The 14860-nt window shown below is 43.4% G+C and overlaps 1 protein-coding gene across 1 annotated transcript in view; it reads right to left on the bottom strand.

Moving 5' to 3' along the window:
- Positions 1–14860, bottom strand: part of LOC137326682 (latent-transforming growth factor beta-binding protein 2-like) — a 607725-nt gene that overhangs the window by 213542 nt on the left and 379323 nt on the right. Inside the window, exons 13-15 of the mRNA XM_067992000.1 lie at positions 11607–11626; positions 9015–9063; positions 1204–1302 (exon numbers count right to left, since the gene is read on the bottom strand). Coding sequence (XP_067848101.1) covers positions 1204–1302; positions 9015–9063; positions 11607–11626 — 168 coding nt within the window. The remainder of the gene's footprint in view (positions 1–1203; positions 1303–9014; positions 9064–11606; positions 11627–14860) is intronic.

Here is a 14860-nt window from a genome sequence, read left to right as displayed (position 1 = left end):
TTTTGAAGTGTAATTCACAGTTGCAATGTAGGAAAGGCGGCATGCTATTTCGCACAGCATCGTCCAACAGACAGCAACGAGAGAATGACCAGATAATCTGTCTTAATGATGTTGGTTGAGGGATATTGTCCAGGACACTGGGGAGAACTCCCTTATTCTTCTTTGAATAGTACCATGGCATCTTTTATGTCCACCTGAGAGCGTGGTTTAATGTCTCATCCAAAAGATGGCACCTCCAACAGTACAGGGCTCCCTCAATAATCCACTGAAGTGTCAGCCTGGATTAAGTACTCAATTCTCTGGAGTGGGACTTGAACCCACAACCTCCTGACTCAGAGGCAAGAGTGCTACCACTGAGCCAAGGGTGACATCTTGAACATTCATAGTATCATAGTATCATACTGTGATACAGCACAGAAGGAGGCCATTCAGCCCATCGTGCCTGTGCCGGCTCTTTAATAGAGCTATCCAATTAGTCCCACTCCCCCGCTCTTTCCCCATAACTGTAAATTTTTTCCCTTCAAGTATTTATCCAATTCCCTTTTGAAAGTTATTATTGAATCTGCTTCCACCACCCTTTCAGGCAGTGCATTCCAGATCATAAAATTGTTCTGGGTGTTGATGCTAGTCTTGCAATTATATAATTAATTTGATTAAATATCCTTTAAAGGGAGCTTTGGTTCAGGATAGCATTCCCGCCTCTGTGTCGGAATGTTGTGGGTTCAAGCTCCACTCCGAACAACCCCAGTGAGCAGAGACGAGAGTTCCGGACTCTAAATATTGGGTTGACGTGCACCGGGGTACCTGCGCCGATAGGAGTGGAGTGGAGAAAATAGGTTGTTTCATGTGCCAGTTATATCTATATTTTTACATCATTGTTAATGACTGACTGATTATTTTGTATTCAAGGTGTAGTTGAGGTTGATTTTCAAACCACATAGCCCAGTGACTACAACTCATATGTTTTTTTTGCAGTACATAAAACAAATACTTTCCTGTACCATTTTTTTTACAATTTCCAGAAGAAAAACCCTATGGAAATGTATTGCTTCACATGAAAATTCTTAATTTATGAGTCCTTTTCAGTTCAAAATATGAATCTGCCATTGATAATCCCTTGCTACTCTTACCAATTTACGTACCTATAAGTCTGTTTATGACAAAAAAGGTGTCTAAAATGTAAGCTGTGCAATTAGATCTTACCTGAAATTTCTGTTGCAAATACTGAAGCCACCTGTCTAGCTGTAGATTCAGGAACAACATGCACCAATGTGGGTGGGCTTGTCTTCACTACTACTTCCACTGTAGGAAAGAAAGTAACTATCAGTTCATAAACTAATCTGTTCCATTCTTGAGGAAACAGCAACAACTGCATTTGTATAGCACCCTTAATGTAACTTAAATCTCAAAATCCTTATAGGAGAAAGGCAAATAGTATGTTAGAAAATTTAGGTGAGTTGACTAAAGACATAGACAAAAAGTTTTTGTGAAGATTTTAAAGACAAGAGAGAAGTAGCAAGGTGAAGAGGTTCCAGAAGGTCCAAGGTGGCTGAAAGCTCTGCCATCAAGTTAGGAACTTCAGGAACACAGAGTCAGTGGTCTACAGTGTATAGGTTGGGATGTAGGACTCGAGGAAGTTGCAGATGTAGGGTGGGATAAGACCATGATGGCATTTGTAAATGAGAAGAAAAATTTTGAATTCAGTGCATTGGGCGACAAAGAGCCAGTGCAAGTCAGCAATAATAGGATTGATGGATTAGTGAGACTATTGTGCGGCAGGAGACAGGCAGTGGAGTTTTAGACAAGTTGGTGTTTGTATGCGGAGAAGCTCAGGGGGCTGGCAAGGAGGGTGTTAAAGAAGTAAAATATTCAAGTAACGTAAGCATGGATAAGGGTTTTGGCGTTGGAGACAAGGACGTTGAAGAGATAAAAGTTTCCAATCTAGGTGATGGACAGAATATGTCTTGGCATATTCTCCTACCAGCAGTGTCAATACAGAAATTCTCAATACTGCACGGCTTTTGAATATTGTGAAATTACGTTTCAACTTTGCTTGTTTTTTCAATTCTTGTTAATGATTAATAATTATTTTTAATTTTGCTCAATCTCTTGGGAACTTCTGCCTGCCCCATGAATGCATCCCGACCCCCTCCAAAATCCTGCCGTGAGCCTAATTGAATAGAATTACATAGAATGTACAGCACAAAAACAGGTCATGCGGTCCAACTGATCTATGCCGATGTTTATTCTCCACGTGCGCCTCCTTCCACCCTACTTCATCTAACCCTATCAGAATAACCTTCTATTCCTTTCTCTCTCAAGCGTTTATCTATTTTTCCTTTAAATCCATCGATGCTATACGCCTCAACTACTCCTTGTGCTAGCGAGCTCCACATTCTAACCACTTTCTGGGTAAAGAAGTTTCTCCTGAATTCCCTATTGGATTTATTAAAGACTATCTTACATTTATGGCTCTAGTTCTGGTCTCCCCCACAAGTGGAAACATCTTCTCTACGTCTACCCCATCAAACCATTTCATAATCTTAAAGGCCTCTATCAGGTCACCCCTCAGCCTTCTCTTTTCCAGAGAATACAGCCACAGCCCGTTCAATCTTTCCTGATAGGTATAGCTTCTCAGTTTTGGTATCAGCCGTGTAAATCTTATTTGCACCTTCTCCAGTGTCTCCATATCCTTTTTATAATATGGAGACCAGAACTATGCACAGTACTCCAAGTGTGGTTTAACCAAGGTTCTATACAAGTTTAACATTAGCATGATCCTGGCAGGCACCCATGGTATTTTGGGCATTATTGCAGCATCTGCCACAGCAGCAGAAAGCGGGGAGAGATTTCACAGAGGCACATTGTCACAGCATAAGAAGGCTGGCTATGCTGGCCAAAGTACTTCCGAAATGAAATAAAATCTTGTCAGTTCAAATTTGCTGCTTTCCTAACACAGGGAAAATAATCTTTTAAGTTGTTTTGGGCCCCATTTCTGCCAGAATCTTGCCAGTTCTACCTCAGTTCCCCCGTCACAATGTACGACTGCTGAAGGCACATATTGTGTCGGGAATAACTAAGGTGCGGCTGGTACAATTTTGCATAGATAATGTCACCATCTCAGTCCTGTCTCTATCACTTATATCCCGCACAGAAGGGGAAGGATGCAGGAAGTGTTCATCCTTACTTTTGGTGTAATGTGGCAATCAATAAAAAGGGACGAAGACTTGCGTGGCTGGATCCAACCTAAATTTCTCACCTGCTCAACTGGAATGCATTAATTAATCGTTTTCGGTGTTGAGGAATTTTGGGGCCATGTTGTTTATATACATAAAAAAGACTAGAGTATCAGCTGTAGCTACAATGAATGCTAAGTGATTAAAATAGCATTAGTATCTGTTGTAAGAAACGGATTTATGACCGAACTCTATTAGTTTGTAAAACACAGTTTTGCCAGTTATAAACTGCTGTCCATAGTATCTGTGTCTGCTTTAAGTGCCGCTTCACGTATATTGAAGAATGTTACGGGTATCAGTAATTGAACCTTGCCTTGAAGAGTCCTGCTGGTTATTTTCTTTAAAAAGAACGCCAGTATCCCCTTAAGAAGATTTCACTTCTTTGTTATTTCTAGCAAAATAGTCAATGCATTTACAATGAAGCAAAAATTTGGCTACAAATAACAAACAAAGCAATCTTCCCCAACGCTGAATGAATACGTTGGCTAGTGCGGTATTGAGCCATAATCTAAATTAGCTGATCTCAGCCAGAGCAGCGTTCCTGTTTATGATCACTATCCAGTGACCCATGTTAGAAAGTGCACAAATGGTCACTGGATAAGGGCATTATCAGGCTAGAATGTGATGTCCTCTATGTTTTCGCAAGGTGCAGGGTTCTTACCCCAGATAGGAAATATACCACACTTGGAATATCATGGTCTCACGTGGCTAAAGTGAATTTGGTATCTTCAATAACAACGGAGAGTCTGTTTAGTTTGCCTGCCCTAGCTAATGCTAAAGAGACATAAGGTAGGGTTTTTTCACACTGTTTTAGCAGAGTTCCACTTAAGAGGAAAAATAAGAAAGCATGCCCCAGAAAACCAATTAATTAAGTGAGGTCCTTGGCGACTGAGTCACAGTTTATGGGAGGATTCATATACAAAGTCGAATGTTGCATTTCTTGCAATACAGATATTATACTCATCAAAAGATGATTATTTTTTTATTCGTTCACGGGATGTGGGCGTCGCTGGCGAGGCCGGCATTTATTGCCCATCCCTAATTGCCCTTGAGAAGGTGGTGGTGAGCCGCCTTCTTGAATCGCTGCAGTCCGTGTGGTGACGGTTCTCCCACAGTGCTGTTAGGAAGGGAGTTCCAGGATTTTGACCCAGCGACAATGAAGGAACGGCGATATATTTCCAAGTCGGGATGGTGTGTGACTTGGAGGGGAACGTGCAGGTGGTGTTGTTCCCATGTGCCTGCTGCTCTTGTCCTTCTAGGTGGTCGAGGTCGCGGGTTTTCGGAGGTGCTGTCGAAGAAGCCTTGGCGAGTTGCTGCAGTGCATCCTGTGGATGGTAAACACTGCAGCCACAGTGCGCCGGTGGTGAAGGGAGTGAATGTTTAATGTGATGGATGGGGTGCCAATCAAGCGGGCTGCTTTATCTTGGATGGTGTCGAGCTTCTTGAGTGTTGTTGGAGCTGCACTCATCCAAGCAAGTGGAGAGTATTCCATCACACTCCTGACTTGTGCCTTGTAGATGGTGGAAAGGCTTTGGGGGGTCAGGAGGTGAGTCACTCGCCGCAGAATACCCAGCCTCTGACCTGCTCTCGTAGCCACAGTATTTATATGGCTGGTCCAGTTAAGTTTCTGGTCAATGGTGACCCCCAGGATGTTGATGGTGGGGGATTCGGTGATGGTAATGCCGTTGAATGTCAGGGGGAGGTGGTTAGACTCTCTCTTGTTGGAGATGGTCATTGCCTGGCACTTATCTGGTGCGAATGTTACTTGCCACTTATGAGCCCAAGCCTGGATGTTGTCCAGGTCTTGCTGCATGCGGGCTCGGACTGCTTCATTATTTGAGGGGTTGCGAATGGAACTGAACACTGTGCAGTCATAAGCGAACATCCCCATTTCTGACCTTATGATGGAGGGAAGGTCATTGATGAAGCAGCTGAAGATGGTTGGGCCTAGGACACTGCTCTGAGGAACTCCTGCAGCAATGTCCTGGGGCTGAGATGATTGGCCTCCAACAACCACTACCATCTTCCTTTGTGCTAGGTATGACTCCAGCCACTGGAGAGTTTTCCCCCTGATTCCCATTGACTTCAATTTTACTAGGGCTCCTTGGTGCCACACTCGGTCAAATGCTGCCTTGATGTCAAGGGCAGTCACTCTCACCTCACCTCTGGAATTCAGCTCTTTTGTCCATGTTTGGACCAACGCTGTAATGAGGTCTGGAGCCGAGTGGTCCTGGCGGAACCCAAACTGAGCATCGGTGAGCAGGTTATTGGTGAGTAAGTGCCGCTTGATAGCACTGTCTATGACACCTTCCATCACTTTGCTGATGATTGAGAGTAGACTGATGGGGCGGTAATTGGCCGGATTGGATTTGTCCTGCTTTTTGTGGACAGGACATACCTGGGCAATTTTCCACATTGTCGGGTAGATGCCAGTGTTGTAGCTGTACTGGAACAGCTTGGCTAGAGGCGCAGCTAGTTCTGGAGCACAAGTCTTCAGCACTACAGCTGGGATGTTGTCGGGGCCCATAGCCTTTGCTGTATCCAGTGTACTCAGCCGTTTCTTGATATCACGTGGAGTGATATCAAGAATCGAATTGGCCGAAGGCTGGCTTCTGTGATGGTGGGGATATCGGGAGGAGGCCGAGATGGATCATCCACTTGGCACTTCTGGCTGAAGGTGGTTGCAAACGCTTCAGCCTTGTCTTTTGCACTCACGTGCTGGACTCCGCCATCATTGCGGATGGGGATGTTTGCAGAGCCTCCTCCTCCCGTTAGTTGTTTAATTGTCCACCACCATTCATGACTGGATGTGGCAGGACTGCAGAGCTTTGATCTGATCCGTTGGTTGTGGAATCGCTTAGCTCTGTCTATAGCATGTTGCTTCCGCTGTTTAGCATGCATGTAGTCCTGAGTTGTAGCTTCACCAGGTTGGCACCTCATTTTTAGGTACGCCTGGTGCTGCTCCTGGCATGCTCTTCTACGCTCCTCATTGAACCAGGGTTGATCCCCTGGCTTGTTGGTAATGGTAGAGTGAGGAATATGCCGGGCCATGAGGTTACAGATTGTGCTGGAATACAATTCTGCTGCTGCTGATGGCCCACAGCGCCTCATGGATGCCCAGTTTTGAGCTGCTAGATCTGTTCTGAATCTATCCCATTTAGCACGGTGGTAGTGCCACACAACACGTTGGATGGTGTCCTCAGTGCGAAGACGGGACTTCATCTCCACGAGGACTGTGCGGTGGTCACTCCTACCAATACTGTCATGGACAGATGCATTTGCGACAGGTAGATTGGTGAGGACGAGGTCAAGTAAGTTTTTCCCTCGTGTTGGTTCGCTCACCACCTGCCGCAGGCCCAGTCTAGCAGCTATGTCCTTCAGGACTCGGCCAGCTCGGTCAGTAGTGGTGCTACCGAGCCACTCTTGGTGATGGACATTGAAGTCCCCCACCCAGAGTACATTTTGTGCCCTTGCAACCCTCAGTGCTTCCTCCAAGTGGTGCTCAACATGGAGGAGGACTGATTCATCAGCTGAGGGAGGACGGTAGGTAGTAATCAGCAGGAGGTTTCCTTGCCCATGTTTGACCTGATGCCATGAGATTTCATGGGGTCCAGAGTCAATGTTGAGGACTCCCAGGGCTACTCCCTCCTGACTGTATATCACTGTACCGCCACCTCTGGTGGGTCTGTCCTGCCGGTGGGACAGGACAAACCCAGGGATGGTGATGGAAGAGTCTGGGACATTGGCTGAAAGGTATGATTCTGTGAGTATGGCTATGTCAGGCTGTTGCTTGACTAGTCTGTGGGACAGCTCTCCCAATTTTGGCACAAGTCCCCAGATGTTAGTAAGGAGGACCTTGCAGGGTCGACTGGGCTTGGTGTTTTGCCGTTGTCGTGTCCGGTGCCTAGTGGTCCGATGCCGGGTGGTCCGTCCGGTTTTATTCTTATTATGACTTTTCGTCGCGAGATTTTACAACTGAGTGGCTTGCTAGGCCATTTCAGAGGGCAATTAAGAATCAACCACATTGCTGTGGGTCTGGAGTCACATATAGGGTAAGGTTGACTGAGTGACAATTTGTCAGCTTAGCTCAGTTAGCAGCACTTTCACATCTGAGTCAGAAGATTGTGAGTTTGAGTCTCACACCAGGGCCTAAATTTTAATCTGGATGAACGAGTGAGTTGGGGGTGGCGGGAGCAGGACAAATTTTTAAAATCTAAAACTCGACCCCAACCCATCTCCAACCCACCCACTTCCGGTTTTAACGGAGGCGGGACGAAGGGCGGGCGATCAACCCGCTCTTAGGAGGCGGGTTGGTCACTGAAAGCTTTCAAGGAGGCTGCAGGCCTCCATTTTTACAGCTGTTTTATTTCTAAGCCCTGGGGGCCAGGATTCCCAGGCCTTTTGCTTCACACCAGGTGAGAAGGCCCAAAACAGCAGGTGAATGTCTTTATTGCACTGCCTCTGGGCCCAGAGGAGCAGAAGTGCTTCCCCGCGGCCCAACAAGCTTACTTGCAGTGACCCCCCCTCCTATGATCTCCAACCACCGACTACTTTGGAACCCCCCCGATGATTCCCGTCCCCCTGATGACTCTGGACCCCCCCCTCACCGATCACTGTCAACCCCAACGCTGACCCCCGATCCCAACCCCTCGATAACCCCCAGCCCTGACCCCCAACACCCCGGCATAACCAACACTCCCCCCAAATCTTATCTCCTCGCATCGGCTCCCTTCCTCTTCTCCAGTCCGACTGACAGCCAGCCAGTCAATCAGGCTGGCCTGTCGGGCGGGAAACTGACAAAAAAAAAATGTCCTTCGGTCAAAATTGTAAGGATGTCTGGGAAACCCGTACTTCCGGGTTTCCTGTCAAGAATTCCCCCCTGCCCCGCCGTCTTCCCGGCTCTGTGTTAAAATTTAGGTCCAGTACTTGACAGCATAATCAAGCTGACACAGTGAGGAAAGGCTTCATTGCCACAGGTACTATCCTTTTGATGAGGCTTTAAACCAAGCTTTCATCTGCCTGTCAGATGGAAATTTAAAGCTCCCATAGGACAATTCAAAGAAGAGCAGAGAGTTCTTCTGGTGTCCAACATTCCTCCCTCAACCAATACTGCCGTTGCTGTTTATGGGATGCTACTGACATAGGATGATGGCTGTATGTGCCTACATAACACTCATGGCACTCCACTGTACATTTAGACATTCTGACAATAAAGTGCTATATAAATGCAAATATTTATCTTTTGACCATTGACATGCTTCAACCAAAAAACTTAATGCAGAAAATATCAAACACATGTTCTTAAGCAGAAGGGTCACTCTCAGAAGTGAAACAACAAAGAGGACTTACAAACTATAAGAACTTCAGTAATATAACTTCCAAAGCATAATTAAGCAACTAAACCGATTAATCGGAGACAAGAATCATATCAGTATTAATTGAGAACTTTTTCTTATGGTGAACCAGTCGTAGGAGTAGGAGCAGCTCAAGAACTATATTGTCTGCATCCAACAAATGACAACAAACATTGCTTGTAAAATGAAGCACTCCTTCGGTATCCCAAATTGGAATAAAATGTAAGTTTTACATTCTCATACATTCTTTTAGATTTAAAGATGAGTCAGTAAGTCAGAGTTCTTCATGAGTTTGTAGCCAGACCAAGTTGTGACCTCCTATGTGACTTAATAATCATTAACATACAGTGATTTAAATCTATACCACGGTGGAACTATTTCTATAAAAATATCTGATACAATTTAAAAATTAATCCTTACTAACCTGGATATGTGTCAACTCTTGGAACATGAGCAGGTGCAAAAGGTTGAGGCTGTTTTAAGCAAAAACAGATTACATTCAACAGACAATTCAGTAAATAATTTTAGCCTTACCCTTAAACTATGATTGAGTATTGGATTTTGGTTTTGGTTTCAGCTTTGAGTTCACTGCTTAGAGAAGAGAATGGGGCCAGCTAAACCTTCACTGAAGCCAAAGCTGAATCTCAAAAGCCAGAATTTGGAATTTCTCGACTAATTAAGCTCCCTAAAACTTTAAGACTTACCCATTTGAACCTGCAAAGACATTGGCTTCCACCATTCAAAGCCAAAGACCTGAGCCTTTATTGACGAAACCAATGTCTTGTTGAAGTGAACTTCTATGGATCTAATTCTGAAGCAAAAATTATCATGTATATTCTGTCAGATCGCACTCTGCAGCCATACCAGATGAAAAACTTAACTCCGATTTTAACATAATCCGCCTGCCGGGAATGAGGCAGAATTAGGGTCGGACACCTGTTTTATACCCTGTCTGATTTTACTCTCCACTGAAGTCAAAATCGGGTGTAAAACGGGCATCCGATTTGAACCCGCCCCATTCCTGCTGGGCAGGTTAGGTTAAAATCTAGTTCCTTAATTTAGAAATCAGGCTGTCATGACTCTGGGTATACAATAGTGTACATAGTCTGACAGTTGCTGAGATTGCATTGCAATAGATAAAAACAAAGTGACAACAGTTCTGTACTTTGCAACCAGGGCAAGTAAAGCACATTACTGTAAGAATGTGCCTCAGTTCCATCTACTGATGACACAACATGACCTTGTTATTTATAAGAGACCATAAGACCATAAGAGATAGGAGCAGGAGGAGGCCATTCGGCCCCTCGAGTCTGCTCCGCCATTTAATGAGATCATGGCTGATCTGATTTTTACCTCAATTCCACTTTCCCGCCCTTTCCCCATATCCTTTGACTCCCTTGCTGATCAAAAATTTGTCTAACTCAGCCTTGAATGTATTCAATGACTCAGCCTCCACAGCTTTTTGGGGTAAAGAATTCCAAAGATTCACGATCCTCTGGGAGAAGAAATTCCTCCTCATTTCCGTCTTAAATGGGCGACCCCTTATTCTGAGACTATGCCCCCTAGTTTTAGATTCTAATGAGCTATTGCCCCGTTGGCACTGTCGCTGCTACGATGTTCCCCCGGGCTTATCGTTGGGCTGTCAGAGAGGCCCTGATTCAGGAGGCAGGCCCTTTAAATTGCATTTATCACCATATTACCTAATTATGTCCAGTGTTGTGCCATGGATTGAACATCATCTGAAACTGGTTTGACATTACCCAATCAGATTTATCTTAAGATCTTTCACAGCCTTTGTTATCACAGCTGTCAGATGGATTTGAATTTGCATCTCAATTCCTATGCTAAAGGTGACAAGCCAGTATTATATAATGCACCATGCTTGCAATTTTTACTGATCAATAACAAATGTGAATCCTCAATGAATTAAAAACCTTCGAAAGGGCATGTTTTCACATACTATTGTTTACCTCACAATTTTAGTGGTTCAAATTGCGGACTGCATCAAATTGAGGAAGTCATTCTGGGTTCAACTGATATGAAAATCTAAGTCGTTCCTGGTTATGATCCTAACTGCAACTAAGTTTATGGTCTATTCAGAATTTATAAATACAAACCTGTACGATATATCGCTGAGACAGAAGGCATATGTTAAAACAGATTTGTGTGACCATATTTGTCAGTAAAGGTGAGGGGTAAAGATGCTTAAGAGTGATTCTTTTTCTTTGTACTCACTAACAGTAGCATCGGGCACTAACAAAACAGGTGCATCACATGGCAGATGCAATTGAGGATGTGGAATATGTCATTTTCCAAATAAATTTGACGAATAAAAATTTGGAAAGTTAGAAAATCTGAATTTTGGCTCAAAAATTGCCTAGCACTGTAAACAAAAGACACCAAACGTTCAGCATGGGATAATTTGCCATGTTTTGTACATTTAATATACGTGAAATGGCATTTTAGAAGGTCTACAAATGGGTCTCATCTCATGGAATTGCTGTGAGGGCAAGAGAAAGATGAAGTGAGTTTTTTCATTCATTCTTGGGATGTGGGCTATACTGATGAGGCAATATTTATTGCCCATCTTTAGTTGCCTTCTGGGCATTAAAAGTCAACCACATAGTATAGGACTTTAATCATGTGTAGGCCATTGGGTCTGTTCATGAAGGACATCAGACAATTGGGTTTTTATCAACAATCCAGTAGCTTTCATGATCATTTTTCTGGTGCCCAAAAATTACCAGATTTTTAAAATTCAATTTGACAATTTGTTATGACAGGATTTGAACACACAACCTCTAGGCTGCTGGTGGAGCACCATAACCATCAGGCTACTATACCCTTCTAATATGTCTTTATGCTACTCAGCATGATTTGAACCTAGATGCTTGGTATAAGAACTGTATCTTTCATAAATAAATTGTCCTGATTGAAATAACTGCTAACAATTTCAAATAATTACTAATTTGCACTTCATAATTGAAGTCAATTAGCCATATGCAGAAATACTTACAGTTTTTATTGAAGTGTCATCTGCAAGGAAAAAAAAGTCAGTTACACAAATTACACATTTATTTTTTCATCAAGAAAAATAAATCACAGAACTGGGTGCAGAAATCATGGGTGAGTTTTTTGGGCTTCTCACCTGACAGGAACAGAGCAGTAGCACCCTCAAAATGGTGGACAATGACCTATTGCCCCATTGGCACTGTCACTGCTGCGATGTTCCCTCGGGCTTACCGTTGGGCAGTCAGAGAGGCCCTGATTCAGGCGGCTGGCCCTTTAAAATGCAATTTGGAGCCGATGACGTACACTGCCATTTTTGGACTGACCTGGGCGAGTCGTACGCTCTGACCAGTATCAGCTGGCAGCCCAGCTGAAGAGGATCCTGAAGTTAAGTTCCTCCTTTTTTTGGGGGGCTGGGAGAGCAGCAGTACTCCCCCAGGCTCCATAAAAACTAGCCTGGGCCGCTGCTGCTCCTGCTCCGCCACCCCCAGGCATCGGGTCCACCTCATGGACCTAACTTCTTCCAGATCAGAGGCTGGCCGGGCTTCCGATATTGCGGCAGCCCAGAGCTGGTGGGCTGCTCCATCTCCGGCCGCAGCCCACCGTTCTGATACTAATGAGGCCTGGCCCTCAAAATACACCGAGCCTCCTAGGCAGCCGGCTGGCACATTCCGCCAGGCAGCCACTCAAAAGTCCGCTCAGGGTAAGGGGGTGGGGTGGGAAATCCACTCCCATATGTCTAACTTGAAAGAAGAACTCTGATTCCACTCCATTTGATCATTATATCACTTCTATGGGCCAAGTGCCATCTTTATGGAAAACCACTTTAATATCTCTACTGGAGACATTATACAGTGGCCTCACTGCAGTCTCTGGTTTCAAGAGAGCAAAAGACATAAAGGGAGGGAAATTCCACAGACAGTCATAATGGGCATGTAACACACAGAGGAATTTTCCCTCCTAATGCAGCTAAGCAGATTGTATACAGGTTGCAGTAAGGAAGTAATTTTCTGATTACATGATGGCTGCAGAGAACCTTGCCGAGCAGCAGTCAATTTTGGACGCTCACAGCCACACTACCACCAATTTTCCGCATGGACAGGAAATTGCAGGTAACGTGCCCATGATTTACCAATATGCACTGCCAGCAGGTAAGAATGTCCACCATCAGCACATAATCAGAAAATTACCCCCAAATTTCATCACAAAGATACTTTGACGTGAAAGTTACAGCTGCAATTTATACATATGCAAATGGACTGAAGGTGGATTGCTGTAATGAAGAAATAGAGTTTGCTGCAACTTTAATGAGACGTCCCTTCTTGTTCTCAGAATTGTTACACCCGTGTTCAAAAAAGGTGAAATCTATAAGCCAGGTAACTGTAGGCCAATTAGCCTCTTGTTAATAATAGGTAAATTAATAGAGACAATAATATGGAATAGCATCAACAAGCATTTAGAAATGTACAATGTAATCAAGGGCAATGAACACAGATTTGTAAAGGGCAGGTTATATTTGACTAATTTAAATTGACTTCTTTGAGGAAATTATTAAGCATATAGTCAAAGAGAATGTACTGGATGTAATATATTTGGATTTTCAAAAAGCATTTGAAAAAGCGTTTCATAAGAGATTTGTTGCAACACTCAAGGTCTATGGTATTAAAGGTAAGTGTTAGAGATATGGTCAAAAGATAGAAAGCAAAGATTAGGAGTACATGAATGTTTCATAGCCATAGCTCAGTGCTAGCTCTCTCACCTCTAAGCCAGAAAGTCATGGGTTCAAGTCCCACTCCAGGACTTGATCACATAATTGAGGCTGACATTCCTGAGGGAGTACTGCATTGTCAGAGGTGCTGTCTTTCAGGTGAGATGCTAAACCAAGACCCCATCTCCCCTCTCAGTTGGATGTATGGCACCATTGAAGATAAGGAGATTTCCCCTGGTGTCCTAGCCAATGATTTTCCCTCACCCAACACCACCAAAAATAGATTAACTAATCATTCATCTCATGGCTGTCTGTGAGACTTTATTGTGCACAAATTGGCTGCCACATTTGCCTGCAAGTAACAATGACTACAATCCTTCATTCTTCATTGGATGTAATGCACTTTGGGACATCCAGAAGATGAGAAAGGCACCATACAAATGCAAGTTCTTTCTATCTTTCTTTCTTGGATTTGTAAGAAGTCACTGTGGTGTAGTAGCTAAGTTGGGCTCTCCCTTATCTCCATATACCTAAACAATTTTGCGTGAGGGAATAATATCAAAATTTGTGATATCATCAAATTAGGAGGCATGGTAAACTATGAGGAAGAATGGAGCAGACTGAGGATACAGATAGATTAGGGAAGTGAGCAGATATGTGGCAAATGTGAAGTAGTAGATTTTAGGGAAAAAGAGAGAAAAGAAATATATCCTAAATGGTAAAATTCTCAATAGAGAGGAGGAAAAGATTCTTGGAGTGCAGATTCACAGTTCTTGAACAGCGACTGCAGATGGAAAAAGTCATAAAAAGGGAAATTATATTCTGGGTTTTAGATATAAGGGCAATATTTAAGGAGCTGTTAATGAATCTGTAGTTAGGCCATAGTTGAATACTATGTGCAGTTTTGGGCAATATAGAGAAGCTAATAAGAGAGGATGTAACAACAATTTGCATTTATATAGCGCCTTTTATGTAGAAAAACTTCCCAGGACATTTCAGAGACGTAATTAAAAAATGCTGAGCCGAAGGAGATATTAAGAGTGGTGACCAAAAGCTTGACCAAAGAGGTGAATTTTACGGAGGGTCTTAAAAAAGAGGAAGGTGGAGAGGTGGACGGGTTTAGAGAGGGAATTCTAAAGCGTGGGGCCAGAGAAGCTGAAGACACTGCCACCAATGTAAACCTATATATTGGTTACCATCACTAACAGTGATTTGTAGGCTGTAGTTATGATGACTGACTTGAAAAACCTGGACTGTATTCTCTGAAGAGAAAGTTGATGGGAAATCCATTAGAAGTATTCAAAATTTTGAAAGGCTGAGAGCCTAAATATTGAAAGATTATTTCTACTGCTCGGTGAAATGGTAACAAGAGCATATTACTTAGAATTACTACAAGAATCATAAAGGGGGATGTTAGAAAATACTTTTCAGGCAAAGATTTATTACAATATGGGATGCACTATTATAAGTAACTATTGAAGCCAAATAAATCATGACCTTTAAGAGGGAATTAGATAAGTACTTGAAGAAGAAAAGATTAAAGGATCTGGGGA

The sequence above is a fragment of the Heptranchias perlo genome, chromosome 10, assembly GCF_035084215.1.
Source record: "Heptranchias perlo isolate sHepPer1 chromosome 10, sHepPer1.hap1, whole genome shotgun sequence".
NCBI lineage: Eukaryota > Metazoa > Chordata > Chondrichthyes > Hexanchiformes > Hexanchidae > Heptranchias > Heptranchias perlo.
Note: the sequence above shows the minus strand (reverse complement) of the source record. Positions and strands in the feature narration are given on the sequence as shown.